The sequence below is a fragment of the Giraffa tippelskirchi genome, chromosome 12 (assembly GCF_054371585.1).
Source record: "Giraffa tippelskirchi isolate mGirTip1 chromosome 12, T2T-mGirTip1v1.2.pri, whole genome shotgun sequence".
NCBI classification, from domain to species: Eukaryota; Metazoa; Chordata; class Mammalia; order Artiodactyla; family Giraffidae; genus Giraffa; species Giraffa tippelskirchi.
This window is the reverse complement of record NC_137286.1, coordinates 1,072,331-1,099,921: the sequence shown is the minus strand read 5'-3', so window position 1 is coordinate 1,099,921 and position 27,591 is coordinate 1,072,331. Positions and strand designations below refer to the sequence as shown.

The 27,591-nt window shown below is 69.0% G+C and overlaps 1 protein-coding gene across 3 annotated transcripts; it reads left to right on the top strand.

Moving 5' to 3' along the window:
• Positions 1–286: 286 nt before the first annotated feature.
• CEP170B (centrosomal protein 170B) lies at positions 287–26,460 on the top strand. 3 transcript variants are annotated; one of them, XM_081551214.1, is made up of 19 exons: positions 287–694; positions 4,384–4,515; positions 11,221–11,310; positions 12,425–12,503; positions 13,097–13,155; positions 14,422–14,560; positions 15,131–15,235; positions 15,354–15,830; positions 16,153–16,871; positions 16,951–17,121; positions 17,640–17,730; positions 17,859–19,583; positions 20,859–20,997; positions 23,090–23,249; positions 23,474–23,617; positions 23,711–23,799; positions 24,211–24,304; positions 24,460–24,511; positions 24,671–26,460. In XM_081551214.1, the coding sequence occupies exons 2-19, from the start codon at positions 4,399–4,401 to the stop codon at positions 24,904–24,906; spliced, it is 4,686 nt and encodes a 1,561-aa protein (XP_081407340.1). In that variant the 5' UTR covers positions 287–694; positions 4,384–4,398; the 3' UTR covers positions 24,907–26,460. The 3 variants fall into 3 exon arrangements, with proteins under 3 accessions (XP_081407340.1, XP_081407339.1, XP_081407341.1); XM_081551213.1 differs by lacking the exon at positions 287–694 and adding an exon at positions 1,678–1,815 and having other exon boundaries at positions 20,754–20,997; XM_081551215.1 differs by lacking the exons at positions 287–694; positions 4,384–4,515; positions 11,221–11,310 and adding an exon at positions 11,432–12,336 and having other exon boundaries at positions 20,754–20,997.
• The last annotated feature ends 1,131 nt before the right edge of the window (positions 26,461–27,591 follow it).

Here is a 27,591-nt window from a genome sequence, read left to right as displayed (position 1 = left end):
TTTTGAGCATTACTTTGCTAGAGTGTGAGAAGAGTGCAGTTGTGTGGTAGTTTGAACATTCTTCGGCATTGCCTTTCTTCGGGATTGGAATGAAAACTGACCTTTCCCAGAGCCCTAAGTGGGTAGAAAGGGCCTCAGGGCAGGGCCTGGGGCCTCAGAGAAAAGACAGGTGTGTGCCCAGCCAGGAGGAAATGAGGGAAATTCTCCAACTTCTGGGCTGGAGTCCAAACTCACCGGAAGCCAGGGGAGAGTGGGGGATGGGGTCACCGATGCTGTCCCAGAGCACAGGGCGGGGAGGGGGGCAGGAAGGAGGGTCTGGGGGCAAACTCGGAACACCCAGCCCACTCCTGTGCCGCACCTCTTCTCTTCCAGGGCTAGGACTGGACGCTTGACCGCTTTCCCCCTCTCCGCCCCCTAGTCTTGTTCTCTCATCCACGCCCTTCGCCCTTCGGGAGCCGCAGCTCTGGGAAGCCCTCATCTGAGCAGGTCTCAGCCAGCACTCTCTGGGCGCCGCTCTGTCCTTGGGATGAAGCCCAAGCTCCCCGATCACCCGGCCACAGGTCCCTCCCCTGCCCCCTTTGACCCCTCAGGTACCCTCGCAGTTCGAGCTCCCTTCTTCCGCTGAGCCGGGCACAGGTGGCGCCGCCCACCGCCGGGCGCTCTGCTGGGACCCTCCTCGCCCTTCCCTCTGCAGGTGCGTTTCCCCCAGAGCTGCCGTGGCGCTCCCCTCTGAACCGTAGGGTGCGGACCCCCCGGGTCAGGGCCTGGCTCTGTCCGGGGCCGGAGACCATGGGGCGGGGCGGGGCGGGCCCAGGAGCTCCGGGTGCCGAGCAGGGGGCGCCGGGTCGCGCCGTGAACCCTCCGCGGCTGCGGCCGCCCAGGCCCTGAAGCCCAGCTCCCAGGGCTTCCCTCGCTCTGGCCAAGCGCCTGCTCCCTCGGCCCAGACCTGCCCTGACCGTGAAGGCGAGAACGCCTGCGGGCCGAACCCCAGCGCGGCGTCTGCCCCCGCCGTGCCCGCGCCCCCGGCGTTAATCCCTCTCCGCCTGGAGCTCCTGGGACACCAGACACCTCTGTGTTAGCGCCCAGCGCCGGGCGAGCGGCCCGGGGGGGACTCTCTCCCCGAACCTGCGCCCCGCCCCGGGTGGGACGGAGGAGGCGCCTGCGACCCGCCGGCCCCCGGCCCTCCAAGAGAACGCCCGGGGTCGGGCGCGGGGGGCTCGCGAGGGCGGGGCGCGCCCCTGGGGCTCCCCCCCGTCCCCGCCTCCTTGGCCCTCCAGCCCTCACTGGGGCGGGCGGGGCCGAAGGTGAGGGGCCGGGGGTGCGGCTCGAGCTTCGGGCTCATGGAGCTGGGTTAAGCGTTAACCGCGCGCGGGCTCGGAGCCAGGACGCGGGGCGGCTGCGGGCACCGGGTTGCGCCCGGCACGCAGGGGCGGGTTCCCAAGACGAGGCGGGGCGCAGAGCCGGAGGGGAGGGGTCTGGGAGCCCATGGGGGCCGGGGGGCGAGGCGGCCGGGCCCGGGAGCCGGAGGCGGGTCGGGCGCGGGCGCGGGGTCCGCGCGCACCTGGCGCCCCGGGCCGCCCCGACCTGGATTTCCGGGGGGCGGAGGCGGGGCCGGGGGCGGGCCGGGGCGGGGCGCCCGCGGACGTCAGGGACCCGCCGCCGAGGCCCGGCTCCGCTCCGCTCGTGGGCTCGCCGGGCTGCCGCGAGCGTGCGGGCCGCGCCGGGCATGTCCTAGGCGGCGGCCCCGCCCAGCGCTCGGCCGGCCGGGCGGGAGGGCCGGGGCCGAGCCGGGAGGGAGCCGGGGCTGAACCGCAGGTAAGAAGCGCCGATCTGCGCCCGCGGCGGCCGGGCCTCCCCGCGCGCGCACCTGCGCGCCTCCGGAGCCGCGTGGGCGGCGGGCAGGGGGCCGAGGTGCGGGGTCCAGTGGGCCGGACAAAAGCGCGAGGTGGGGGGGATGCCGACGCACCTTGCCGGGCTGGTCCCCGCCGCCACGGAGGCGGCCCCGGTCTGCGCCGGGCCGGGAGGGGTCGCCGGGCGCGCGTCTGCGCGGCCTGGAGAGAGGGGTCCCCGCCCAGGCACCGGCTGGGCCCCGGCCGTCCGCGGCGGGCGCTGATTCAGAGACGGCGCCGCCCCCTCCCCCTCCGGGCCCGGCGCTCCCGCCGGCCGCCTCCCGGCCTGGCCTCCTCTCCGCAGTCCCTCCCTCCGCCTTCCTCCTCCTCCTCCCCGTCTCCTCATTTCCCTTCCCCGCCGCCGCCGCCTCTCCGCCGTCCCTGCCTCCTCTCCCGGCCCGGCCCTGGCCTCGGTTCCGTCTGCCCCTTCCAGCCGCCCGCCCGCCGCCGCTCCCAGCCCTTCCCAGCCCCTTCCCCGGGCGACTCCTCCTCCCCGCACCCCTGGGCGGGTGGCCCTTCTGGCTGGGGCGGCCGAGGGGACAAGTTTGGGGTGTTTATTATTCTCCCTCCTAGCAACGATGGCCAGCCCAGCTCCGAACCGGCCGCAGGCTGCTGGGGAGCGTCCTCCGCTCCAGGCCTGGGCCTTTTTGGGATGGGCTGGCAGTGGCAGGGGCGGCCTTGCTCGGCCACCGCCGCATCACCGGGCTCTGGGGGTTTGGCCTCCCTTTGCCATCAGAGGCTGTGGCCTCCTCTGGGTGGGGTCTCCGTTCCCAGCTGCTGGTGGGGACCTGGTAGCAGGTGACGGCAGAGGGCGGGAGCTGGGCGGGGTGGGGGCTGGGAAGCGTGGTGATGGGGCGGGCAGGCCCCTGGAGAGAGCCCTCCCAGGGCTGCAGGGGCTTGGAGGTCCCCACCCCCTCGGCCTCCAGCGCCCGCCCCTCTGGCTGGACCCTCAGGAAGGGCAGGGATCCCAGGATGAGGGGGCTCTGGCTGGCTGGGGCCGTTTTCTGGGTGGATTTTATGCGTCTTCTCACCTGCTTGCCCGAGGTGGCACAGGGTGTGCCATGGATTACACGGTCACTTGGGCCTTCACCGATGGGTGGGGCCTGATGTTGAGACCCGGTTCTTAGGAGCCTCAGGCAGAGCTCCGGGAGTGGGCGTTGCAGGGAGGAGGCCTGGGGGTGCTCCCCAGGGTGCCAGCGCCTTTCTCTCTCTTCCTGGTTAGTGTCTCGCCTCTCACCTAGTTCCCGCTGCATGCGGTGAGCCAGGTCAGGGACCTGGGACCTCCAGGGCTGGCCTCACAGGTGTGTGACACGCGCTCAGACCCTGAGCTGGGTGTAGCCATCTGCTCTTCCAGTCCTGAGCTCCTCTGTGACTTTGGAACAGGCCTGCTGCATTTCATCCCACACTTAGCACCCAGGGTGACAGGGAGTCCTGGGCCCTCTGGGGCCTCTGCTCCTCTCTTGGACCAGCCACTGGACTCCCAGGCACGCATGACCCAGCATCTGGGCCCCGACCCTTCCCTCTGCCTGGAGCCCAGCCCCAGGGGCTCGCAGGCCTGCTTCCCCACCCCTGCCTCGGATGGACCTCTCCCCCCAGCGCTGCCACCCGCCCCTGTTTCTCTGTGTCACTGGCACCTTTGCACAAGCTGCTGCCCTCCTTGGCGCCCGCCGACCAGCTGGAAGGAAGCCCCGCGACGCAGGGACGGTGTGCGGCTTGCAGAGCCCAGGATGCCGCCTGCATGCGTGCGCATGCCTGCTCCAGGAGCGTGGCTCAGGCACTTGTGGGCAGTGCTCCGAGTGTGTTTGGAAGCTGTGTGCACACGTGTGTGGCATGGGTGTATCTTCACACTTGGTGCCTGTGCCCTTGTGCAGCTGGTGACACGTCTCTGGGCAACGGGCACGGGTGGGACACAGGCGGCCTGGGCCTCAGGCTGCCCCCACCCCGCCCCGACCACATCTGCCCCCAGGACCTCAGGCACCGCAGCACCACGTCCCTCCTGGGCACTGGCCTGGCCTGGGGGGGTGTCTGCCAGAGACATTGGTGCCCTCTCATGGCAAGTGTACTGATGGCTCAGGGTGCTCGTCTCCAGCCTGGAGTGTCCAGCTGAGGGAGGCAGGGCCTCTTGTTCAGAGTCTGTGTCCAGGGCTGCGGACCTGGCCTCTTGGGGCCCTGAGGCTGCTTGCGGAGTCCCCCCTGAGAGCAGGTCACGGGAACACATGAGGGTCCACACATGGGCAGTGTGGCCGAGGCCCCGCAAGCCTGACCCCTGGCACAGACAGAGAAGAGGACACACGTGGGCCGAGAGCACAGGGGAGCCTTAGCCCGGGGGGGTCCGTGGAGGACGGGCACCGTCCGGGAGGGGCTGGCCCGGAGCCCGGCATTCCTGAAAGCGGCCACGGTGGTGGCACTGTGAAGGGGCTTGAGGCCCAGTAGGGCAGGCTCTGTGTGGGCCCAGGCAGGGGAGCCCCTCTCTGATGATGCCCCCCACCCCCAGGGCCGGACGGGCCTCATGAGCGCCAAGATGAGCGTCACCTCGTGGTTCCTGGTGAGCAGCAGTGGCACCCGCCACCGGCTCCCCCGAGAGCTCATCTTCGTGGGGCGAGACGAGTGTGAGCTCATGCTGCAGGTGAGTGTGGGCACCCGCGCCAGCCGGGGCGGGGGGCAGGAAGAGCCCGCCCTGCTTGCTGCAGGCCCCCCGGGGAGGAGGGCCCACAGCGGGCCCATGGGTCTCGGGGGGGGGGGGGGTGTGTGCTCAAGGGCAAGGGGCCTGGGCCTTTTCTCATGGGAGGTGCTGCTGCCGTCAGGCTCTGAAGGCGTCAAGCCTGCCTTTGGAAGGCGCCTGAGAGCAGATCTGTGCACATCCTCGCCCAGGGGCCCCAGCTGGGCTGGGAATCAGGGGCAGCAGGGCCAGGTCTGACCAGGGGAAGGCCAGTGCCCCCGGTGGGGGGTGGAGAGGCTGGCAGGGCACGAAGTGCCAGGATGCCAGGCACTGGGCAATCAGGAATTTCTGTCCGGCCCTAGCTTGCGTTGAGCAGACCTTGGCTCCCGAGTCTGGCTCCTAGGATCAGGGAGGGGAGGGCGGGGGGCCGGAGACCTGATCCTGTAGGGTCCACGGGATTTCCTCACCCTAATGGTTGTCACTGAGTCGGGCTCCCTGCAGCCCCGAGCCCTCCCCAGCGTGGCGCCTGGGCCCCTGTCCCCACGGCCTCCAGGCTCCACAGGCCCCACTGTGGGGCTCTCAGGAGGTGTCCTCGGTGGGCCGCACTGCCTGGTCCGACCAGGGGCCCACTCGGGGCCGGGTGAGACCCTGTGCCGTGTGCTGCCCCTCACTCCCTGGGATTCGTGGGGCTTTGGGCTGCCGAGGATCCCAGCCAAGCGTGTGTCCACTTGGGCAGCAAGTGCAGAGCCTGTCCATGTCCAGACACCTTGGCTTCTCTAATGATTTGCCTGCCTGCAGACCCAGCAGGACCCTGACTTGCTGCCTTTGCTTGTTCGGTCTTGTCAGTATCTCTCATCTAGGGTAGCCTCTCCCTTTTTCTCTTTGCATCTTGCCTTTGGAAGTCGCCTTTGGAAGGCTCTGTGCAGGCCTGGGTAGGTGTTTTCCGTAAAGGACTAGGTACATGGTTGAGGCCTTGCGAGTCACATGCCTCCATCACAGCCCCTCGCCTTTGCTGTTGTCACGAAGCGCCGTGGACAGTCCAGCGGGCGCCAGTCGGACTTCGTCTGTGGATGCTGAAATGTCAACTTCATATTATTTTCACCTGTCCTGAAAGAGTCTTTTCGTTTTTCTTTTTTTGACTGTGTAAAATGGAAAGACTGTTTCTCAGGCCCACATAAAACAAGCTGAGGCCATAGACTGTGCCTCCGGGGATGGCTGACACGAAGCCTGGATGTGGCTGGCGGCTCCCTGATGGTGGCATGTGACATGACCCCTGTTGTCTCTCAGTTGGTGGGAGATCTGGAGGGGTCACTGCCTTTGCCCTGACCCCTGGCAGGGGGTTGTGTGTTCCCTGCTGTGACCGAGTGTGTGGCCCACCCGGGGTGGCCAGGAGGGCCTCTCGTAGGAGGTGGCACCTGATGGGAGCCTGCAGGGACCTGGGGTTCTGGGGGCCAGCACGCTTGCTCCTCCCTCCCCCTGCCCTGGCTCTATCCCCACACCAGGCCCTCACTCTGCCTGCTTCTTTTCCCCAGGGTTGGAGGAGAGGCTCCTGGTACTCCAGGCAGGGTACTCCGAGTGAGTCTGGGGTCCCACTCCTAGTTTCTGGGCCAGTTGGTGGTGGAGCCCTGAGCAGGGTGAAGGGGCAGGCCAGCTTCATGCTGGGCCAGCTCCTGGCCTGGGTGCACCCTCGTTTCTGCCCTTGGCTGTCCTGTGGCCGTGTCTCCATCGCACAAGGAAACTGAGGCTCAAGGTGGTCGTGTAGCTGGAGAGTGAAGTGGGAATGCCGCCCGCCCACCCATCGGCCCTTCGCGCAGGACGCCCCACGCCCTTGTCTGCTGGGCTGTGCGGTCCTGCCGGCCCCCTTCACCCGCGACCCTCTGCAGAGCCCCTGCTAGGGAGTTCCTCACCGGCACACCCCCGCCCGACCTCAGTCCCTCACCCCCCACTGCCTGGACTGAGCCCCCCCACCGCCCAGCCCGATTCCCTGCCTAGCGCCCGACCTGAGTCCCCCCACCCGGATGGGATTCCCTTTGGCTTCTCCCCGGGCACAGCTCCAGGTTTCCCAGCCTCCTGGCTCCTGCCTGGTGGCCCCCGCGGCTCCCCGTCGGCCTGGGCTCTGGGCGCACGAGGCCTCTCCCCGGAGGCCTGTCCACACCCGCAGCCTCGGTCCCCATCTCCGCTCATGCACACGGTGACTCTCGCTGCCCTGTCCCCAGCTCCTGGGGGTCTCAGAGGCAGCCCCAGCCTGCTGCTGCTGAACAGACCCCCTATTCTCTGACCCGCTGGGTGTCCAGAGCAGACCCCGACCTTCCCTCTCCCCCTCTCTCACCTCAGGCGTCCCTGAGTGCCGCTCCCACCCCCGACCCCCTGGCCTCCAGGCCTCTGTGGGGCCCCAGCTGTCCCCGCCGGCCCGGGCTCTCTGGGATCCCCGTGCCTGTCCCAGCCCCTCCACTCAGCTGCCCTCGCCCGTCCCACACTCGCCCTCTTCCAGCTGCGTGTTCCTGGAACGCCCAGGCCTGCCCTCTGCGTCCATTCCTCCGTTTGTCACTTGAGGGTCACTGGCCACACGCCGGAGCCCGGGGTCCCCATGGCAGGGCTGGGCCGGCCACAAACACATGGGAGGAGCCAGATGACCCCCCAGGAGACAGACCCGAAGGTGGCACCGGGGCTGGGACGGGGGTGTGACATGCTGAGAGCTGAGGAGGAGGAGCCTGGGGGTGCTGCTGGAGATGGGGGTCCTCTTGGGGGACGGAGGAGGCCGTGCGATGAGGGGAAGGCTGGGGAGCAGGGGGCTGCCCCGAGGCTGTGCTGCCATCCAGGCAGAGGCCTCGGAGGGGGGGCCAGGGCGGGGGCGCTGTGTCCCGGGGGCGGTGCTGCCCTCCTGGCCTCCGTGCCCCCAGACTCTCCAGCCGGCCGCCCGCGCTCCTCAGGGCATGGCTCCCGGGCTGAGCCTGGCCCCCCTCTGGGCCTGAGCAGGGATGAGAGTGGGCCCAGGCCTCCTGCTGTGCGTCCTGCGCTTGTGGCCCAGGCTCTGGTGCAGGGCGTGTCGCTGCGTGTGCACACACGTGTACGCACGCACAGGTGTGTAGGTGCACGTGTGCATGTGTGCACGCATGCATGGATGTTGGACGTGTCTGTGTGTGAGAGAGAGCCTGTGTGTGCTTGTGGCGAGAGGCCCTCTCCGCTTCCGCCCGTTTGCTCCTTTGGGAGGGTCTCAGCTGGGCTCCATCTGCTCCCACCCTTACCCAGAGACCCCGCCCGGAGCCCCTGCACACACACCCCACACAGGCAGGCTGTGGGCGCTGTGGCCCAGCTGGGTGGCGCTGGGTGTGAGCTGGCAGCAGGGTGTGCCCAGAGCCCAGGGTTTTGGCCACTGCTGGATTCCGGGTGGAGCTTCCACCCATGGAGGGCGTCAGACCCGAATTTTGGAAGTCCGTCTTTATTCCGCTTTAGAGGGAGTACAATTAGGTCCTCTCACAAAGGCCCGTGTGTCTGGTCTATTTCGCATGTCTGCGACCCACCCGCTCCACTTGCCACGCCCCCTGCTTTGGGTCCTCTTAAGTCTTTTGTCCCAGGCCCCCTGCCCACCTTGCGGGTGGGCCTCCAGCCTCTCACCTGGCCTTGGTGGGGGTGGGGCTGCCCCTGGCCTGGGGCTTCAGCCTGGAGGGGAAGGGCTTCTGGATGTGGGGCCCCTCCCTGCCTGGGCCCAGGGGGTCCTGGTGCTGTCTGGAGAGGGGCTGTGGCAGGGGCTGTGCCTGGAGTGGAGGGGGCCTGGGAACTGGAAGGGGCAGCCCAGGCTCTGGGTGCAGATGAGGGGGGCTGTGCCAAGTCCCAGGAGCCAGGAGATGGGCAGGCCAGGGCATCTTGCCAGGAGGGGGAAGGTGGACCGAGGGAGGGGGTGGTCCTGGGCAGAGGACCCAGGCCCAGAGCGGGCAGGGCACCTCCAGAGCCCGCCCAGTGTTCTGGCCGGCAGGTGAGGAGGGGAACGTTAGGGAGGCCTGAGGCTTTCGGCTTTTGGGAGCCCAGGGAAGGTCAACGGAAGAGTCAGGGTCAGGGCCAGGTAGGGGCTGTGGGTTTGGGACTCGGACGTGGGTGGGCTGACTGGGGGGTGCTGATCAGGAAGGCGGGGGCCTGGGGGCGTGGCCAGAGCAGCTGGGGAGTCTTGGTTGGCGGCCATCCCGGGGGAGGCTGCAGGGCCATGTGGGCGAGGAGGAGAAATTGGGTTTGGCCAGGCTGCACTTGTGTCCTGGGGAGTGTCCTGGAGTTGGGGTTCTGAGGCTTGGACAGGGAAGAGAGGTGTTCAGGTCAGAAAAGTGGGTCTCTAAGCCCCTGTAGGGGCCACACTTCGGCAAAGGTGGCGGCCGAGCCTGAGGGGCAGAGTGCCCTCGTGCCACCCACCCCTCGGGCCTCGGGCCGGGCAGAGGCCCCCGGTCCCATCACGTCCCACTGTGCAGCCTCCAGCAGCCTCTCCCCAGGCCCACAGTGCTGGGAGGCATCTGATGCCAGGCCAGGTGGAGGGCACAGTCCAGCCCTCAGTGGCAACCAGGTGTTGGGCAGCTGGCTGGACGTGGAGAGGGCGTGGGAGGAGGTGAGCCCCAGTCCTCCCGGCTGCCCTCTAGACTCTAAGGAGTGCCCGACCCTTGGGGCCTCCCACGGGGGCAGTGACCTGCCTGGGGGAGGGCGGGCGAGCCTGAGCACACTGCTGCTGGTCCTTGTCTAGGCCGTCTGGAGGAGAGGGCGGTGTCCCCACCCAGGCCAGGTCATGGCAGGGGCTGCCTTGGGGCCCAGCGGGGAGTCCAGTGGAGGAGCTGGTGCCGGTGTCCGGGCACAGGCCACGGCCAGAGTAGCCAGGAGCCGTCCAGCTACGGGTGCCAACTTTGGCTGAGAAAGTTAGGGCTGGGGCAGAGACGAGGCCCAGGGTGTGGGGCAGTAGGTCTCAAGGTCAGACTCAGCTCACCTGAGACTCGTTACTTGGGGAGCCAGAGCCTCCTGCCCCAGCGCCGCCTGTCTGAGCCCGGGGAAGCTCGGTGGTCCTCCCTGGGAAGCCCCCAGGTGGGGGCTGGGGCGCTGCGGCAGGCGGCTCTGGGCTGGCCCCTGTGTCAGGGAGGCCCCAGCCGGCCTCGAGGACTCTGCGCCACCCTTGAAACCCCTGCACCCCCAGTCCTTCCAGGGGACGGAGGGTCCGTGGCAGGTTGAGGTGGGGGCCCAGCAACCCACTCCGGGGCCCCCACCATAGCAGTGTTGTCGTGCCCCGACCAGCCAGCGCCAGCCTCGGCATCCAGGACAGGCCCAGGGCTGTGGCCCCTGCGAGCCCGCCTGCTGCAGTTTCCTTTCCAGGTCCTGCCTTGGTGCCTCGGCCAAGCTGCGTGACCTTGGGTGCAGGCAGGGCTGGGCCAGAGCCCACGTCCGCCTCACCCTCTTGTGCTCTCCGGGTGAGGGAGGAGGCCCAGCCCTGGGAACTCCCATCCCGGGGGCGGGTGCTGGCGCCTCCCCTGGAAGCTGGTCATTTCTGGATGATGCTGGAGGGGCTGGGTGGGCAGAGCCTCAGAGAGGAAGTGGCTCCGCGGTGGTGGTCGCTGGCGGGGGAGGGCTCTGGGCCCTCACCCGTGAGACCTGAGAAGCCCGGAGGATGGTGATGCAGGGGCTCAGGTGCTGGGCCACCCTCCCCAGGGCCAGGCGGTCCTGTCCCGGGCAGCAGGGAGCACGTGGGCTCTGTGGGCCCCACGAGTGTGCTCTGGACGTGGGGTGTCTCGTGGGCACTCCTGGAGGGCTGAGCGGCAGCATCCCTTGGTGGCCTGTCCTGCTGGTCTCTCCTGGGGCTGGACCTCGGAAGGATACAGCTGCCCCTGGACCTGAGGGGCTTCTGGCAGTGAGGTGTGGCCGCGAGGTGGGCGGTGATGCTCTGTGCTGAGACCGCCAGCCCCTTGGCCGGGCAGGGCGGCCTGTGCTGGCTCTTCCTGACCAAGCAGAACGTGACCCTGTGACCTTGTCCCTGCCTCTGTCGCCCGAGTGGAGGGACTGCAGCTTGACCATGTGACGGAGCTGGGCAGGGTCCTGGTGAGCTGGTGGCCAGGGCGGGGGCACCGTGTACGCACGCTCACGTGGCACCTGGGCAGCAGGATGTGCACTCAGGGTGTGCGAGCCCGGTGCACGCCAGCAGAAGTGTGCGTGCGTGTGTGTGTGTGTCCACCGCTCTGAGAGGTGTGCGCTGTGGGACTGGCTGGGGGGGGCTCCCCTGAGCCCCCCCACCCTCCCTTTGATCCTCTCTGGGCTCCGGTCCTCCCCTGCCCCCTCAGCCTTGGGAGTGAACAGCCTGTTCCAGAGCATCCGAGGGTGTCCAGCCCCTCCCACGCTCCCCCCGGGAGCAGTGGCGGGGAGGGCAGTGGGCTCTGGCCGGCTGGTGCCCACTGGTCACAGAGGGAGGGCCCAGAGCGGCAGGCTGGGGCGGGAGGAACCCGAGGCTCCTTGGTGCTGGGCGGGCGGGCTGGGTCCGGCCCGCATGGGCTTTCTGGGGGGCGCACACTGAGGTGTGGAGACCTTTATGCTGCGAGGCCCCGGGCTTGGTTGGGGGTGTGATCTGGTCGGGGCGGGTGGAGGCGAGGCCGCCTGTGGGGTCACTTCCCCCGGGTCCCCTTCCCGGGGGGCCACTTGAGGGCCTCCGTGCCTCTCCAGTCCCGCAGCGTGGACAAGCAGCATGCTGTCATCAACTACGACCAGGACAGGGACGAGCACTGGGTGAAGGACCTGGGCAGCCTCAACGGGGTGAGTGCGGGGCTTCTGTGCTGACCACGCCCCTCCCACCGGCCCCGCCCCTCCACCGTGGCCCCGCCCCTTCCCACCGGCCCCACCCGCACCCTGGCCCCGCCCCTCACCTTGGCCCCGCGTCCTGCCCCCCTGCCATCCTTCAGGAGGAGCATCCCCTCTTGCTCTGATGGCCTCCTTAGGAAGGGTCCCTCTGGGCAGGGCCCCTAGGAGGAGGGGAGTCAGGCCCTCAGGAGGGCAGGGGTGGTTTGGGGACCTCCTGCAGGCTGGAAAATGAGCTCCTAAGATGGATGGATGCTGGGTGTCCTGTCCGAAGGGCGTATGCAGCTCTTTTGTGAGTTGGGAGTGGCAGGTACAGAGAGGTGACCAAGAGGAAGACGTTCCTGGCTGCTGGAGCAAGTGAGGGGGTGGGCAGAGACTGGCAGGGAGCACAGGAGGGCCCCTCCGCAGGCTTCAGTGTCTGTCTGGGCGTCTTGTTCCTTCTGTGTTTGGTTCTCTGCCCTGGAGGCTGTTTCACTAAGAAAGCAAACCACCAGCCTCCCTCCAGCCAAGGAGGACCCTGCCCCCGCCCCCCAGCCATGAAGTCTGTCCCCCCAACCCTGAGCTAGGGGTCCCACAGCACCCTCAGGCCCACCTGGCCTCCACCAGTTGCTGAGTACCACCCACCCAGTCCCCCTCTGAGTGCCGCCAGCCAGGGGTCTTGGTCTCTGCTGGAGTCTGTCCCCTGAGACCCCTTTTCCCTCGGCCCCCCAGTCAGATGAACCATCCCTGCCTGAAGGGGGCTGCACAAGCTGACCAGCCTTGCACGGGGCCACCCTCCAAGTCTGGGGGCTGCCACCCAAGGGCCTCGGGCGCTGGGGCTGGCAGGAGGCCCTGTGTGTCCGTTTCACAAGGGTGTCCCGGGCCCTGTGCTGGAGGGCTCTGTCAGGGCCCCGGGGCGCTGGGTGGACCCCACGCCTGGGCCTCCCTTCCAACCATCTGTCCTGGGTCCCTCTGGGGCATGACGCTGTTGTGCTCGTGCTGGAGGTCAGTGCCCGGCCCCGAGCAGCACAGGAGGGCCGGGTGGTTCACGGCCCCACGTGCCCTGGCTCAGCACCCCATTGCTTCCCCGCAGACTTTCGTGAATGACGTGCGCATCCCAGACCAGAGATACGTCACGCTGAAGCTCAATGACGTCATCCGGTTCGGCTACGATATCCTTCTGGGTGCTCATCCTCCTCCCCGCCCCCTCCATCCCCACGGCTACCGTCGCCCTGTTATCCTGCAAGCAGGTGGGGGCCCCTTGGTCCCAGCCAGGACCCCAGGAGTGACGTTCTGAGCCCAGAACGTGGGGGTTGGGGCCGTGCCTCTCCTTGGGCAGCCGGGGACCCGTTCGCAGGAGCACAGCCCGTCCCTTGCCCCCCCACCCTCGGTGCCTGCACTGAGCCCTCCCCCGGTGGAGCTTTGGGAGGCCGGGGCTGAGGGTGGTCTGGGATGGGAGCCGGAGCTGGACGCGTGTGGCGTGCCCCCCGGGGCCCCCTGGGCTGCTGGGCTGTGTGGGGGGTGGAGGTGGGGGGTTCCCGCAGCCCTCGAGCACGTGGGTGCGATGACCGGGGCCAGCACGGCCCGCAGGCGGCCCCTGCAGTGTGGACATGAGCCCGGGACAGGATGGGTGTGCGGGGGCGAGCCTGCTGGTGTCCACCCTCATGCCCGCCTGCCCTCCTCCTCCACCTTTCTGGGAGTGGAGGATGCCGTCCGCAGACCCGGCCCGCCTCGCTGCCGCCCGTGCTCCTTAACGCGCTGTCACATCCCAACATGTATGTGCTGGAGCGTGTGCAGCACCGCGTGCCCGAGGAGGCGCTCAGGGTCAGTGCTGCGCGGCCCGGCCCCACCCCTGGCCCCCCCTTCCCGCTGCTCGTCCCTCAGGCCTCTTGGCTGCCCAGCCCGGCTGGCTACGGTGCTGTGAGTCAGTCCGGTCTGGCCTGCTCTGCCGGCTGGCCTGGTCTGGCCAGCCGGGAGATAGCCACCTCCCTGGTGACGCAGCCACAGACGGAGGGCGTGGCTGGAGCCTGAGAGGAAGTTTCTGGGTCCAGCAGGAGGCGGGGTCGGGAAGAGGATCCACCCTCCTGGGCGCCAGGAGGACCCTTCTCCTGGGGGGGGGGTTAGGCAGGGAGGGGAAGCCAGAGGCCGGCAGGGGGCAGCCTTGGGGAAGGTCCTGGGTGGGGGAGCCCTCGGGCACACTTCCGTCAGCCGGGGCTGGGGGGTGTCTCAGCAGGTGGAGCCCCCACTTTCCGCTTGCTCAGCTGTGCGGGCGTCAAGGAGCGGACTCAGGGGACCCTGTGCAGAGCCCCACCCAGGAGCCCCAAGACAGGAGTGGGGGGAGGCTCACTCCCAGTTTCCAAAGGAACCGTGGGCAGTGCAGGGAGAGTGGGTGGCCTGCCCAGAGGCCCACGGCCAGTGAGGGGCAGGGGTCCCAGTGAGCCCGGAGCTCAGCTTGGGGAGGGGGGGACCGGGCACGCAGGCACGACCCAGGCACGACCCAGGCATGTGTATACACACACACACACACACACACACAGACACACACACACACACACACACACACACACGGCCAGTGAGAGGCAGGGGCCCCAGTGAGCTCGGCTCCGACCACCACGGAGCTCAGCTGGAGGTGGGGGGACCCTGACACGCAGGCACGACGCAGGCACGTGTGTACACCCACGGGCACCGGCAGGCACTGCTCTCCACCTCCCACGGCTCCTGGGAGCTGACCCCACCCGTCTCTCTCGAGGGGCCTGTGGGTGGTGGTCTCCCTCTGACGGCTGCTGCCCACTCCCTCCTGGAAGCTTGTGGACCCCCAGCGTCGAGCTGTGTGGCCCGGGCAGGTCTTAGGTGTCTGCCCGTCTGCGGGGGTGGTGTGGGAGACCTTCTCTGTGGGGCTAGACCAGGCAGGGCGGGGCTGTCCTCGGGGGCAGGGCTGTCCTGGGGGCGGGGCTGTCCTGGGGGCGGGCTGTCCTGGGGGCGGGGCTGTCCTGGGGGCGGGGCTGCCCTGGGAAGGGAGGGGCGGGGCGGGGCGGGGCGGGGCGGGGCGGGGCGGGGCGGGCCGCCCCTCACCCCAGCTGCTGCCCACAGCACGAGAAATACACCAGCCAGTTGCAGGTGAGCGTCAAGACCCCCGCACCCAAGAGGGCTGAGGCTGTGCCCGAACAGGCGCCCTACTGTGAGGCCTCGACCCCCAGGCCAGAGCGTGGGGACCGGAGACCAGGGCCAGGTAGGACGGCGGTGCTGTGGGGCCGGGCAGGGTGCAGCACCCAGGCACTGACCCTTCACCAGGAGCTGGCCTTTGACCCCCACCCTCGACGACCCCGCCTGTGTGTGCCTGCCTTCCAGCACCCCTGTAGGCACGCCTGTCCACTCACCCCTGTCAACACTTGCTGTGCCCCCGTGTGGTCCAATGAGACTGCAGGGGCCCTCAGCTCCCAACTCACTCATCTGTGGCCAGAACCAGAGCAGGGCCTGGGAGAGAGGCCATCCCTGGGCAGGCCTGATGGATGGTCCATCAGGGGCAGAGGGCCGGGACCAGGTGCTGAGGACAGCGCTGCCCCGGGGACAAGCCTCCCCTGAAACAGCTGCTCCGCAGACTGGCTCTCACCGCCACTGGGAGTGCAGAAATGGGTCTTGGGATGGTTGGCAGCTGGCGAGGGTCCAGGCAGCTGCAGGTCGGAGCTGGGAGGCTTTGCCAGGGACCCCTGCAGACTCCAGCATCTTCCCCAGCTGCTGGTCTCCCCTCCTGTTGGCGATGGGGCCGCGTGACCCAGGATCAAACTCTCTCTCTCTGCAGAGGCAGCCACCTACCGTACCCCCTTGTATGGGCAGCCCTCCTGGTGGGGGGAGGATGACGGGGGCACCCCACCCGAGGACCGGCGCCAGGACGAGCCCTGCCCGGGTGAGTTCTGGAGGGCGGCCTGGATCCGGGGTGCCTTCTCGACCGTGGGGGATGGCCAGGGGGCTGCGGAGCTGATGGTGCCACCTGTGGTCCTGAGCCCATGTCTCTCCCGCTCTAGAGCGGCCGAAGGACCTGGCTCAGCAGGACGGTGATCTCACAGGGACACCGGCCGGCTTCCGGGCCCCCTCGGAGCCTCAGGTCTATTCGTTCCGGCGGGAGCCCAGCTACTTCGAGATCCCCACCAAGGAGGTGCCCCCCCCGCGGCCCCCAGAGGCGCCAGTGCACGAGGCGCCCACCAGGGACGCGGAGCCCGGCGGGGGCGGGGCGGCCCCCGTGCAGAGCCACGCCTGCTTCACCATCGAGTTTGACGACTGCAGCCCTGGCAAGCTGAAGATCAAGGACCACGTCACCAAATTCCTGCGCCAGCGGCGGCCCCCAGGCAAGGAGGCCACGCCCGTGGAAGTGGTCTCCGCGGAGACCAAGGTGGCCGACTGGCTGGTGCAGAATGACCCGAGCCTGCTGCCCCGGGCCGGCCCCGGCGACGACCGGCACAGCACCAAGAGTGACCTGCCGGTGCACACACGTACCCTGAAGGGTGAGCGCCGCCTGCCTGGCCGTGGGGCCTCGTCCCCCGGTGCGTCTGCATGTCCCGGGGCTGCCTGCCCATGTGGAGCCTCGTCCCCCTGGGGCGTCTGCATGTCCTGGGGCTGCCTGCCCATGCGGAGCCTCGTCCCCCTGGGGCGTCTGCATGTCCCGGGGCTGCCTGCCCATGCGGGGCCGTCCCACGTGTTCTTGCTGTCCCTCTGGACCGCGTGTACAGGGTTCCCGGGTGGGTGAGGGGCGCCGTGTTCGCCTCCGGGACCGCCGGGATCCTATGTGCCTTTCCCTCTGTCTCACCCATTGGGTCCCCCCTGCAGGCCACAAGCACGAAGATGGCACCCAGAGCGACTCGGAGGACCCGCTGGCCAAGGTGGCCGGGGCCCCCGGGGTCCCCGCGGAGGCCGGCGGGGAGCAGGCGCGGCTGCAGAGGCAGATCAAGCGGGACCCGCAGGAGCTGCTGCACAACCAGCAGGCTTTCGTCATCGAGTTCTTCGACGAGGACACGCCCCGAAAGAAGCGCTCCCAGTCCTTCACGCACACGCCCCCCGGGGACCCCAGGCTCGACCGCCGCCGGGGCCCCGGGCCGGCAGACAGGGACCGCCCGGCTGCCCCCGCGCAGGCCCGGGGGACTGGCAGCAGTTTGGGGCCGCAGCGGGCTGGCTCGCTCAAGCGGGAGAAGACGGAGGAGCGGCTGGGCAGCCCCTCGCCGGCCGCCCGGGCCCCTGCCCGCCCCTTCGGCAGCGTGGGGCGTCGCTCCCGCTTGGCCCAGGACTTCGCGGCCCAGTGTCTGCGGGACGGTTCCCCGGCAGCCCGGCCGGGCCCCGAGAAAGCACCCCCCACGCTGCCTGCCCCCCTGACACCCCGTGGGGCCAGCCCTGCGGCCCCCTCACCTCCACCACCCCCGCCCGCCGACCCCCAGGTGACGAAGGCCCGCAAGCAGGAGGAGGACGACAGCCTCAGTGACGCGGGGACCTACACCATCGAGACGGAGGCGCAGGACCAGGAGGTGGAGGAGGCCCGCAAGATGATTGACCAGGTGCCGTGCTGGGAGGGGGGCGGGGGGTGCCCAGCCTGGCATAGGCTCTGACCCACGGCCTGCCTGTCCCTCCTGGCAGGTCTTTGGGGTCCTCGAGTCTCCTGAACTCTCCAGAGCATCCTCGGCCACCTTTCGCCCGGTCATCCGGGGGGACAGAGACGAGCTCGGAGACGGGGTGGCCCAGCGAATGGCCCTGCTACAGGAGTTTGCCTCCCGGCCCGCGGGGGTAACCCCCCAGGTGGAGCTGCAGGTGTGGGGCTGAGCCCAGCCGCTGCCCGGGGGGGAACTGGGCAGGGAGAGGGCAGCACCTGGCTGGGGTCCCCGTCGCTGGGTCACTGGTCCTGGTCCTGCCCAAGCTGCAGGCTCCAGATTCCAGGGCCCACCAGGGCTGCGAGGTCCGGGGCAGGGCTGCGAGGCCCGGGGCAGGGCTGCGAGGTCCAGGGCAGGCCTGGGGTCGAGTCAGGTTGAGTGCCTGGGTGTGTGTGCCCCGGGGAAGGGCTTGGCCGAGTCTAAGGGACACGGCAGAGCCTGCCTGCTGACCTCCGGGCCACCGGACCAGGTTGAGATGTGAGTGGTCCGGTCAGGGTCTTGCGAGCCAGGCGGGGCCACACGGGGCCTCCCCGCTGCTTCTCTGTGGGACAGGGGGCAGGCACGGGGAAGGTGTGGGAGCTGGTGTCGGGCTGGGCTGCCTCAGCCCCCGTCACCCCCGGACGTCCCCGCGGTGCTGCAGGCTCTCCCCGCCTCACGCCCTCTGCCGTCCCTTCCCAGGGCCTCCCAGTACCAGACTCCCCCGGTGGTCAGAAGTGGGTGTCCCGCTGGGCCAGCCTGGCCGACAGCTACTCAGACCCAGGCCTGTCAGGTAAGTGGCTCCAGCGTTGCAGTGGCGATGGGTATGCGTGCGTTGGTGCCGAAAGCGAGCCAGCTCCCTGTGTGCCCGGGGGGCCTGCGGGCAGCGTCCACTCCAGCTGGCCCCCCTTGTCTCCACAGAGGACGCCCCCGGGCGTAGAGCCGTGGAGCTGGAGGGAATCCTGCCTGTGCGGCCGCGGCGGCTGCTCCCGCAGCTGCCCAGCGACAGGGCGGACAGCCCTGCTGGCCCCGAGGCGGCCAGGAGTGGTCCCGGGCCGCCGGAGGTGGGCGGCGAACAGGCTGGCCTCCTCTTGGGCCAGGAGGACCTGGAGCCCGACAGCCTCAGTGACGCCAGCGGCTCGGACGGTGGGCGGGGCCCTGAGCCTGGCGGGGGCCCCCAGGAGGAAAGACGCAGGAGCCCCCAGGAGGGCCTGGCGTGGACGAGGGGCCGGCGCTCGCCGAGGGGCCCTGGGGAGCCAGCCCCCACCTCTTTCTTCATCGGTGACCCGACTGCCGAGGCGACCCTCCCCAGGAAGGCCCCCACGGCTCCAGGACAGGTGGAGGGCCCGGGGCGGGCCCAGCCCAGCGCCCCCGCCCGTGACGGCATGTATGTCAGCACCAGCGGGAGGATGGTCATCCAGCTGCAGACGGGGAAGCCCCCGGAGCTCGAGGGCCCTGCCCCGGCCCCCCCCAAGGAGGCCTTGGCGTTCATCCGGCAGGAGAGCTTCACCAAGGAGCCGGCCAGCGGCCCCGCAGCGCCCGGCCAGCTGCCCCAGATCCCCAGCCACCCCCTCCTGCAGGACCTGGCCGCGGCTCGGGCTGCACGCATGGACCTTCACTCTCAGGACACCCACCTGATCTTGAAAGAGACTGAGACGGCGCTGGCCGCCTTGGAGGCCCAACTGCTCTCCAAGTCCCTGGAGGAGCCCGAGGGGGAGGTGGGCAGTGCCCCTGGGCCGCCGGAGGACTCCCTGTCCGGGGACTCTGACGTGGACACGGCCAGCACTGTTAGCTTGCTCAGTGGCAAGAACGGGCCCAGCCCAAGCGGCTCCCAGCCTGCGGGGCTACAGAAGGAGAAGCCGCCATCCCCGCCAGCGGCTCAGGACCCAGGGGGCGTTGGCCTGAGTAGCGCCCGCGAGCGGCTCTCAGAGAAGCAGCGTCGCCCACCGGGCCCAGTGGACGTGGGCCGTGGAGAGCCGGCAAGGCGCCTGGCCGCACGGCGTGGCCACGGCCCCCGGGGGTCCCTGGACTGGCCCGACGAGGAACGCGGCTCCAGCCTTGCGCACCCGCCCAGCGCAGACACGGTCACTTCTGACCATGAGACTCCTGCGGCCACGGGGGCAGCTCGGCCAGGGACGCGCCGGAAACCCATGGCCCCACCACCGCCAACCACCGCTGCCCGGGAGGAGCAAGGCCGAGGCTCAGCCGGCATCCAGAAGGCACAGCAGGCGCTGACCCGCTCCAACAGCCTGTCCACCCCGCGGGCCACACGGGCCTCCCGGCTGAGGCGAGCCCGGCTGGGGGACGCCTCGGACACAGAGGCCGCAGATGGCGAACGGGGGCCCCCGGCCAACCCAGAGCCAGCGGGGAGGCCGGCAGCTGAGCAGGCCAAGAAGCTGTCCCGCCTGGACATCCTGGCCATGCCCCGGAAGCGGGCCGGCTCCTTCACGGGGCCCAGCGACTCGGAGGCAGCCCCCGCCCGCACCAGCTTCTCCGGCCGCAGCGTCGAGCTATACTGCCCCGGACGCAAGCCCACCATGATGGCCGAGGCTCGGCCCACTGCCAGGAAGGCCGCCAACGCTGCTGCGGTCCCCCGCCAGCCCTTCAGCAGGGCCCGCCCAGGAAGTGCCCGGTACTCGTCACCCAGTGAGTGTCGGGAGCAGGTGGGGGGTCCCGGGCTCGGTCAGCGTGGGCAGTGTGTCTGCAGCTTCCTGTGCGGCAGCCTGGCCGCGGGCGTTGGGCCCAGTGCTAGCCCTGGAGGAGCCTCCTTCCCATCAGCAGATGTGTGGGCCTCCTGCCGCCCCTCAGCCCCGGCCATCCTGCGTGTGCAGGAAACCCTGCCCGTCTCCTGGGTGAAGGGGCCCGCAGGCGGAGGGCCAGGTCCACCTACTCCCTTCTGGGGTCCGGACCCCACGGGGGCAGCAGGGAGGGCTGGCCACCGTGGTCCCGGAGCGGCCTCCTGCCGGGGTGGAACCCCCCCCCCGCAGGGGCCGACCGTCCTGAGTGAACCGCTTGGAGACATCGGCTTTGCTGTTTCCTCACTGCCCGGCCCTGGCCCCGCTGGTACCCGCCTGCGGACTTAGAGCCCCTCCCTGCCTGCGGGTCTGCTGGGGGCCGAGGCAGCGGTGGCTGGTCAAGGGTGAGGGGTGAGGGCCCGGGTGAGGGTGCTGAGGTTCTGGTTGGGGCCAGGATGGCTGCGGGCTGGGAGCCACACCTGCTTGGCGGGAGCCTGCCACCCCTGCCCTCCTTGTTACTGTGCGTGTTCGTGGCTGCCTCGGGGGCTCAGTGCCAGGGTGGCCAAGGAGGGGGGCCTATGACCTGGTAGGTGTAAGGGGGGGCTGCGGCAGCTGAGCTTGGGATCCGACCAGGGGTGTGCTAGGCCACCTGCGCGGTCCAGCCCAGGGCCACGGCTGATCTACCTGGAGAGGTTTACCCTCACCTAGGATGTCTGTGGGCACCACTTCTCTGCTGCCAAGGGCACTGGTTCCCATCTGGTGGGCACAGACCCGCCCCCAGACAGAATACGGCCTGTGCCCGCTGCTGACCAGCCGCAACCCTGGGCTGCTCCACGAGGGCCCTTGGATGCCCCAGGCTGCCTGTCCAGGCACGTACCTCTGAGCCGGCGGGGGTCTGGCGGTCCCCGGAGCCCAGCAGCTGCTGACGCTTCAGCTGAAGGGCTTCTGGGTGCAGGGGCGCCCGCTGCAGCTCGGCTCATGCTGCCGCCCCGGGCCTTCGCCCGGAGGCCTGGGTGCGGCTGCGGGCGCTGAAGGCTGCTCTGTTCTGCTCTTGCTTCTGGAACCAACTCACTCACCCGAGACGCGCGTCGCCGGCAGCAGGGCTCCGACTGCACGTCTACTTCCGAGGAGGAGTACGGCTCCCACCACGGCTCCCCCAAACACACACGCTCCCATGCCTCAACAGCCACGCAGACCCCACGGGCTGGCGGCTCCGGCCGAGCCCGACCCCGGGCCCCTGGCCTCCGGGACACGGATGACGAGGAGGAAGAGCCCGATCCATACGGTTTCATTGTACAGACGGCCGAGATCGCGGAGATTGCCAGGTGAGGGGCGCCTCTCCTTGGGACTGGCTAGGGGTTCAGTTCCTAAAAGGGTTCAGAAATGCCAGTCGAGTGAGTGGGTAGCTGGGAGTCAGGTGGGTGGATGATGGATGGGAGGATGCTGGATGTTTGGAAGCATGGATGGATAGATCATAAATTGTTGGATGACTTATGGTTAGATGGATGAATGGATGATGGATGGGTGGATAAGTGAATTGATGGAGGGTTGACAGTTGGGCGGATGGATGGATGGAGAGGTGGATGATGGATGTTTAGATAGATGTTTAGATGGATGTTTAGATGGATGGATGGTGGTTGGGTGGACGGATGAATTGATGGAGGGTTGACAGTTGGGTGGATGGATGGAGGGATGGATAGGTGAATGGTGGATGTTTAGATGGATGGATGATGGTTGGGTAGACAGGTGAATTGATGGAGGGTTGACAACTGGGTGGATGGATGGGTAGGGGGTGGGTGGATGGATGCTTGGATGAATGGATGATAGATGGACGGTTGAATTGATGGAGGGATGGATGGATGGGTGGTGGGTGGTTGGATGGATGGGTGGGTGGTGGGTGGTTGGATGGATGGATGCTGATCTGCCCATAAGGGTGTGGGGAGGAACCTCAGGCACAAGGAAGGTCTTCACAAACTTATTGAAGGTGAGTCCCTTCGTGCAGTCGTTCAGTGGAAGGTGCCTCCCGGTCAGGTGCTGAGAGGATGCTGCAGAGGTGGTAGAGGGAGAGAGTGGACTTTGGCCGTGAGGAGGGGCAGGGGTGAACAGCTGGGCTGATGAGTGGCACGTTCGGTGCCCAGGATGCTCAGCTTGGCCGGGGAGGCACCGGCACAGGCGGCTCCGAGGACAGTGGCCCGTGTGGGGGGTGGAGGCCTGGTGTCGTCAGCACGAAGACGGTGACCCGGGCTGTGGGCGGCGTGAGGACCTGAAGAAGAGAGGGCTGGGGACAGCGTGCTCAGGACGCCTCCAGGGCAGTTGGAGGCGAGCTGCCTGCGGAGTGATGCGGGAGTGATGCGGGCAGCGGCTGAGGGGCCGGCCCAGAGGACAGGGCGTGGCATCCTGGAGGGGAGCCGGCCCGGATCAAGGAAGGGAGTGGAGGGAGGACAGGACGTGGGGGCCCCGTGGGGGCTCCCTGCGTGTGCCAGCCCAAACGCACCAGCGTGCAGGGCGCAGGAGGCGGAGGGGCAGGGGCGCAGGTCATAGGGGTGCAGGGGGCACTTCTGTGTCTTTGCCATAGGAAGGGTAGGGTCAAGTTGGGGACCGCTATCTTAGGGGTGCCTCGGGGTGTAGGCAGAGGCTGGTCAGGGACACTTGGTCTAGCCACGCCTGGCATCTGTCAGGAGGGGCTGAAGTTGCCGCTGAGAGTGGACGGGTCTGGAGGTCTGCTGGGGGCGTCCTGAGCAGAGCCAGTCCTCAGTGGGTGCTGGGGCCCTGCCTCTGGGGTGACCTAGATGTTGGGGGGCTGTGGGGACCAGAGGCCAGAGTCCCTCCACTGGGCGAGGGGATGGTGGGGAGTGGCCGGGGGCTTGAGCAGTGCCTGGTGCAGTGCCCGGGGTGGGGGGCAGAGGTGCAGCTCCAGCCTGGGGGCTTCGCGGGCAGTCGGGGGCAGGGAGCTGGTCCCCAGCAGGCCCCCAGCCTTTCCCTCCTTGGGGGAGGGGGGCGAGTGGTCTCGGCTGGCGCCAGGGGCTGTGGCTTGGCCCCGCTGTCCTGTGGGGAGGTCCCTGGCCTCTGTGGGTTGGCCTGACCCTGACCCTTGTCAGTGACCCTGCGTCTGTGTCCTGTGGAGCAGGGCCCGTGTGGTCCCGGTGGCCACAGGAGAGGGAGGCACGTGGCCGGGGCCTGGGGGTATCTCTGCCCACCTTTCCCTGAGGTGCCCAGCGGGGCCCTGTCCCTCTGGGGCTGCTAGTGCTGGAGGCTGTGTGCCCCCCACCCCTCACCCAGCGGCCGCCTCCTGGTGGGGCCTCCCGCCCCTGCCTGGGGGACCGCGTCCCCCCTGGCACCTGTCCCCAACATCCCCCACCATGGGGCCGGGCCTGGGAGGAGCCCGCAGGGACCCGCCTTCTCTCCCGCCGTCGGCAGGCTGAGCCAGACGCTGGTGAAGGACGTGGCCACCCTGGCCCGTGAGATCCACGACGTGGCTGGGGACGGTGACTCTCCAAGCTCCCCGGGGCCCGCCCGCCACCCCTCCCTCAACAACGTGCCCAGCACCCCTGCCTCCACCATCTCTGCCCGTGAGGAGGTGAGCCTGGCCCTTGGCGGCCCCTTCCACGCCCCTTGCAGGCAGGGGGCGGGGGTCCTGGCTGGGAGCCCTCAGTGGGGGCCCTCGGTGCCCTGAGATCGCCAGGCCCAGGACAGGCCTTCATGGGAGAAGGGAGGCCGGGGACCCCAAGCAGCTGGCGCTGCGGTTTGTTCTGCCCGCGTCGCGGCGGGCGTGGGCCACACCCCTGCTCCCCTCCTCTGCAGCTGGTGCAGCGCATCCCCGAGGCCAGCCTCAACTTCCAGAAGGTGCCGCCCGGCTCCCTGGGCCCTCGGGACCTGGACCAGAACATGAACGACCGCTGCGATGACGCCCTGGCCAACAAGGCTCGGCCCCGGAACCGCGAGGAGGCAGGCACCCCCCACCCAGGGGAGCACCCTCGGGGCGTGGGGGGCAGGGCTCCCTGGGCGTGCGGGCGCCGTGCTGACGCCGGGTCTCTGCAGGTGATCTTTGATAACCTCCTGCTGAACCCGGTGTCCCAGCTGTCCCAGGCCATCCGCGAGAACACGGAGCACCTCGCTGAGAAGATGAAGTGAGTCGTCCCGCGGCCCCACCCCCTGGGGGAGGCGCCAGGGCGCCATCCCTGCTTGCTGGACACCCAGCCTGGGGCCCGGACATGGGTACAGACGTGCGCCTGTGAGCTAGGACCGTGCCGGGCATCTGCAGACACAGGCATGTGGTTTGGCAAGCAGACCCTTGGTCTGGGGTGCAGGGCCCCCAGGGCGGCCTGCCCCGCCCTCCCCCCAGCCCTCCCCATGTCAGGCGCAGAGATGCCACACTGGTGCCACCAGCCCGGGTCCTGCTCCGGGCCTCCGTTTCCCCTCGTGTGCAGTGGGGGATGGCATGGGCCTCCCCGTGGCTGGCAGGGTGGCCTGGGAAGGCCCGTGCAGGCTCCGCGGTCACCATCCTCTGCCTGCTCCTGCCCCCACCCCTCCGGGGACAGGATCCTCTTCCAGAACTCAGGGCGAGCGTGGGAGGACTTGGAGGCCAGGATCAACGCTGAGAACGAGGTGCCCATCCTGAAGACGTCCAACAAGGTGAGGGCCCCTCCCCCCCCAGCCCGCTTGGCTCTGGGGAGACCGGGGGAGGTCGTCCAAGCCAGGGACCCCAACTCCTCCCCCGTCCCCTGGTCCCTGGGGAAGGTGAAGCTGGGCAGTCCTGCTCCACCTCCTCCTTGCTGTCCCGCCTCTAGGAGATCAGCTCCATCCTCAAGGAGCTGAGGCGAGTGCAGAAACAGCTGGAAGGTGGGTGAGGCCCTGACCTGGGGGGGCGGTGGGAGGGCTGACAGGGGCCTTGGCGAGGCCTGACCCACAGCCACAGCTGTCTGGCTGGAAGGACCCCCGAGGGTGGGCCTGGGTGGCAGGGCAGAGCCTCCAAGCGGCCTGACCCTCCCCACCCCCCAGTTATCAATGCCATCGTGGACCCCAGCGGGAACCTGGACCTGCTGACCGGAAACCGCTGCCCTGTGGGCTCGGCCCAGCTCGGGAGAGGCCGGCTGGCCGCCCAGGGCCCGTGCTCGCCCTCCTCCGCCCTGCCGCCCCGGAGCTTCCCACAGCGGACGAGCTGCGGGACCCCCGGCCTCCCCGACCCCCCCTTCCGCCCCGACTTCCTCCCGGACGCCGAGAGGTTCCTGATCTAGGCAGCAGGGCCTTCCCCCCCACTCCACCCGCCGCTGTGGCCTCCTCCGGCTCAGACAGGTCACTGCAAAGACCCCTATACGTGCCATAACCCTGTGGGTGCCCAGGCCCCCTTCTCAGCTCCCGGACCCCCACTCCCCCGCCCTGCTGGCCTCCTGGTCCAGCCCCCGCTGCGGCCGCCGCCAAGGGCCAGCATCCGCCGTGTGTCAGCGCCCCTCCATTCCTGTTGTCATGTCTTTAGCTTCGAGGAAAGAGTCATTGTGTCATTGTAGCTGCGCCCCCCCCCGGCCTGGAAGGGCCCCGTCCCCATCGTGGGCTGGGGGACACGTGCTTCCTGCCGGTCCCTCTGTGCTGGCCAGGACCAGGTCGGGGAGGAGGGGCTGGGCTGTGCGGGCTTTCAGTGCCAAACACAGGGCCGGGGGTGGGGCTGCCCCGTGATGCCCCGGGTCTCGGGGCAGGCAGAGTAGGGGCTGGGCTGGGCAGAGGCCAGTGACCCGGGCAGGGGTGCAGCCTGTGGGGACATTTGGGGCAGGAACCCCACTGCTTTGAGCCTTTGGTGCCAACACAACTGCCAGACTCTGTGTGGGCCGGGCGGCCACGCACACAGTCACGCGCACGCCAGGAGCACGCCTGCACTCACGGCAGGCCCAGGCTCGTCCAGGGAGGGTGGCAGTCCCTGTCCCGGGCTTCCAGGGTTCAGGTGAACCACGAGGTGAGGTGGGCAGTTGACCAAAGTGGCCAAAACCCCGGGCTTCCAGAAGCTCCCTGGACTGTGCACCCTCCCCGTCCTCTGGACACTGTGGGCATTAACTGGGTGCCTCTCAGGCCTCCGTGCGCTGGGGGTGAGGGGTGGGGGGATGGGGCAGCCCCCCCAGGAACAGTTCATTTCTCAGGATCCTCTCAGCTGGGAACGAGCCAGGCAGCCGAGCAGGGCCCCTCCTTCCTGGGGGGCTCGTGTTTCTGGAGCCTCTAAGCCAAAGAGTCCACTGGCTGTGGTGGGTGGGCGTGGGGCCGCCCGCCTGGACCATCCTGGGGTCTGCACTGCCGTCGATGGCGAGAAAGGGCCGACTGCTGGGGGTGGGGTCCCTGAGGCCAGCGGGTGCAGGTCTGGGCCACGGGGGCGATGCCCGTCTGTTTCCGTCTCGCTGATGTGGTGCCCGGTGCCCAGGCCCTGTGCCCGCCCTGATGTTTACGTGTGTGAATGCAGTGGGGCCCCGCCCGGCCCCACCGCGAGCCTGCTGCGTCCGCACGGAGGAGGTGCTAGACCTGGCGCCCCCTCCCTCCCCGCATGCCCGCACGGCTGTGCCCTGGAAGCAAGCCGTGGCCGTCCGTCCCCCCCGCACCCCCGTGCTGATCGCTGCAGTGTTTCTGTTCACGAATCCACGCTCCGCTCCCCCCAGCCTCACCCTGGGGTCGGTAACTTATCTGGCTTCTCGGAGGCACCTCTGCGCGTTTGTCCTCAGGTGGTCTTATGGATGTCTTTCAAAAAATGGTTATTTTATATGATTTGTCATGGAATATGTTCTAATAAATCATTCTTCTATCATGTGGCAACATGCCGGTGTCTGTCGCCATGGACTCATTTCTCCAGCGGTGGTGTTTGGGGAGCGAGGGGGCCCCCTGCAACCTGGGAGGTTCATGCCAGGGGTCTCCCTCCCTGGTCTGGAAAAGCCACTTCAACCCGCAAGTCAGGCGCACTGCAGTGCAGACACGCTGCCACCAGAGGGCGAGCTAGGTGAGAAAGCAAAGCTGGGAAATGTCTGAGGTTTGCTCTGGAAAAAAGGTTATTTTGTTCAAGCCATTCAGTGATGCAGCATCCAAGAGCACCCTTCACAGTGGGCCCTGCCTGCAGACAGAGCCCAGGAGGGACGCAGGCCCTGGGTGCTGGGCGTCTGCTGCTCCCAGTCCGTCCCCCTCCTTATGGCTCAGAGGGGTCTCTGACCCTACTTGCTGAACCTCTCGCCCAGGAGCGATACTTGCCCACCTCCTGCTACGGGGAGGACCCAGAGGGAAGAGGGACAAGGGGACCGGAGCAAGCATCCTCGAGGCTACTCGGGGCAGTGGTCAGCCTCCAGGAGGCACTTTTACCTCAGCAGGTCCCCAACCTGTGCTTTCCCCCGCGAGAAAAGCTCTTCCCCACACCTGCTCCGTCACCGCACCCGCCCCGTCCCCACACCTTCTGTCCCCACACCTTCTGTCCCCGCACCTGCCCCGTCCCCACACCTGCCCCGTCCCCGCACCTGCCCCGTCCCCGCACCTGCCCCGTCCCCGCACCTGCTCCGTCCCCGCACCTGCCCCGTCCCCACACCTTCTGTCCCCGCACCTGCCCCGTCCCCACACCTGCCCCGTCCCCACACCTGCCCCCTCCCCGCACCTGCCCCGTCCCCGCACCTGCCCCGTCCCCGCACCTGCTCCGTCCCCGCACCTGCTCCGTCCCCGCACCTGCCCCGTCCCCACACCTTCTGTCCCCACACCTTCTGTCCCCGCACCTGCCCCGTCCCCGCACCTGCCCCGTCCCCGCACCTGCCCCGTCCCCGCACCTGCTCCGTCCCCGCACCTGCCCCGTCCCCACACCTTCTGTCCCCACACCTTCTGTCCCTGCACCTGCCCCGTCCCCGCACCTGCCCCGTCCCCTCACCTGCCCCGTCCCCGCACCTGCTCCGTCCCAGCACCTGCCCCGTCCCCAC

Bases quoted from the DNA above. Each gene is read 5' to 3' on its own strand.
- CEP170B (XM_081551213.1), top strand. From the start codon at position 4,399: ATGAGCGCCAAGATGAGCGTCACCTCGTGGTTCCTGGTGAGCAGCAGT. The intron at 23,618-23,710 runs GCAGGCACCCCC...GGGTCTCTGCAG, and splicing joins GGCCCCGGAACCGCGAGGAG to GTGATCTTTGATAACCTCCT. The intron at 24,305-24,459 runs GTGAGGGCCCCT...TCCCGCCTCTAG, and splicing joins TCCTGAAGACGTCCAACAAG to GAGATCAGCTCCATCCTCAA.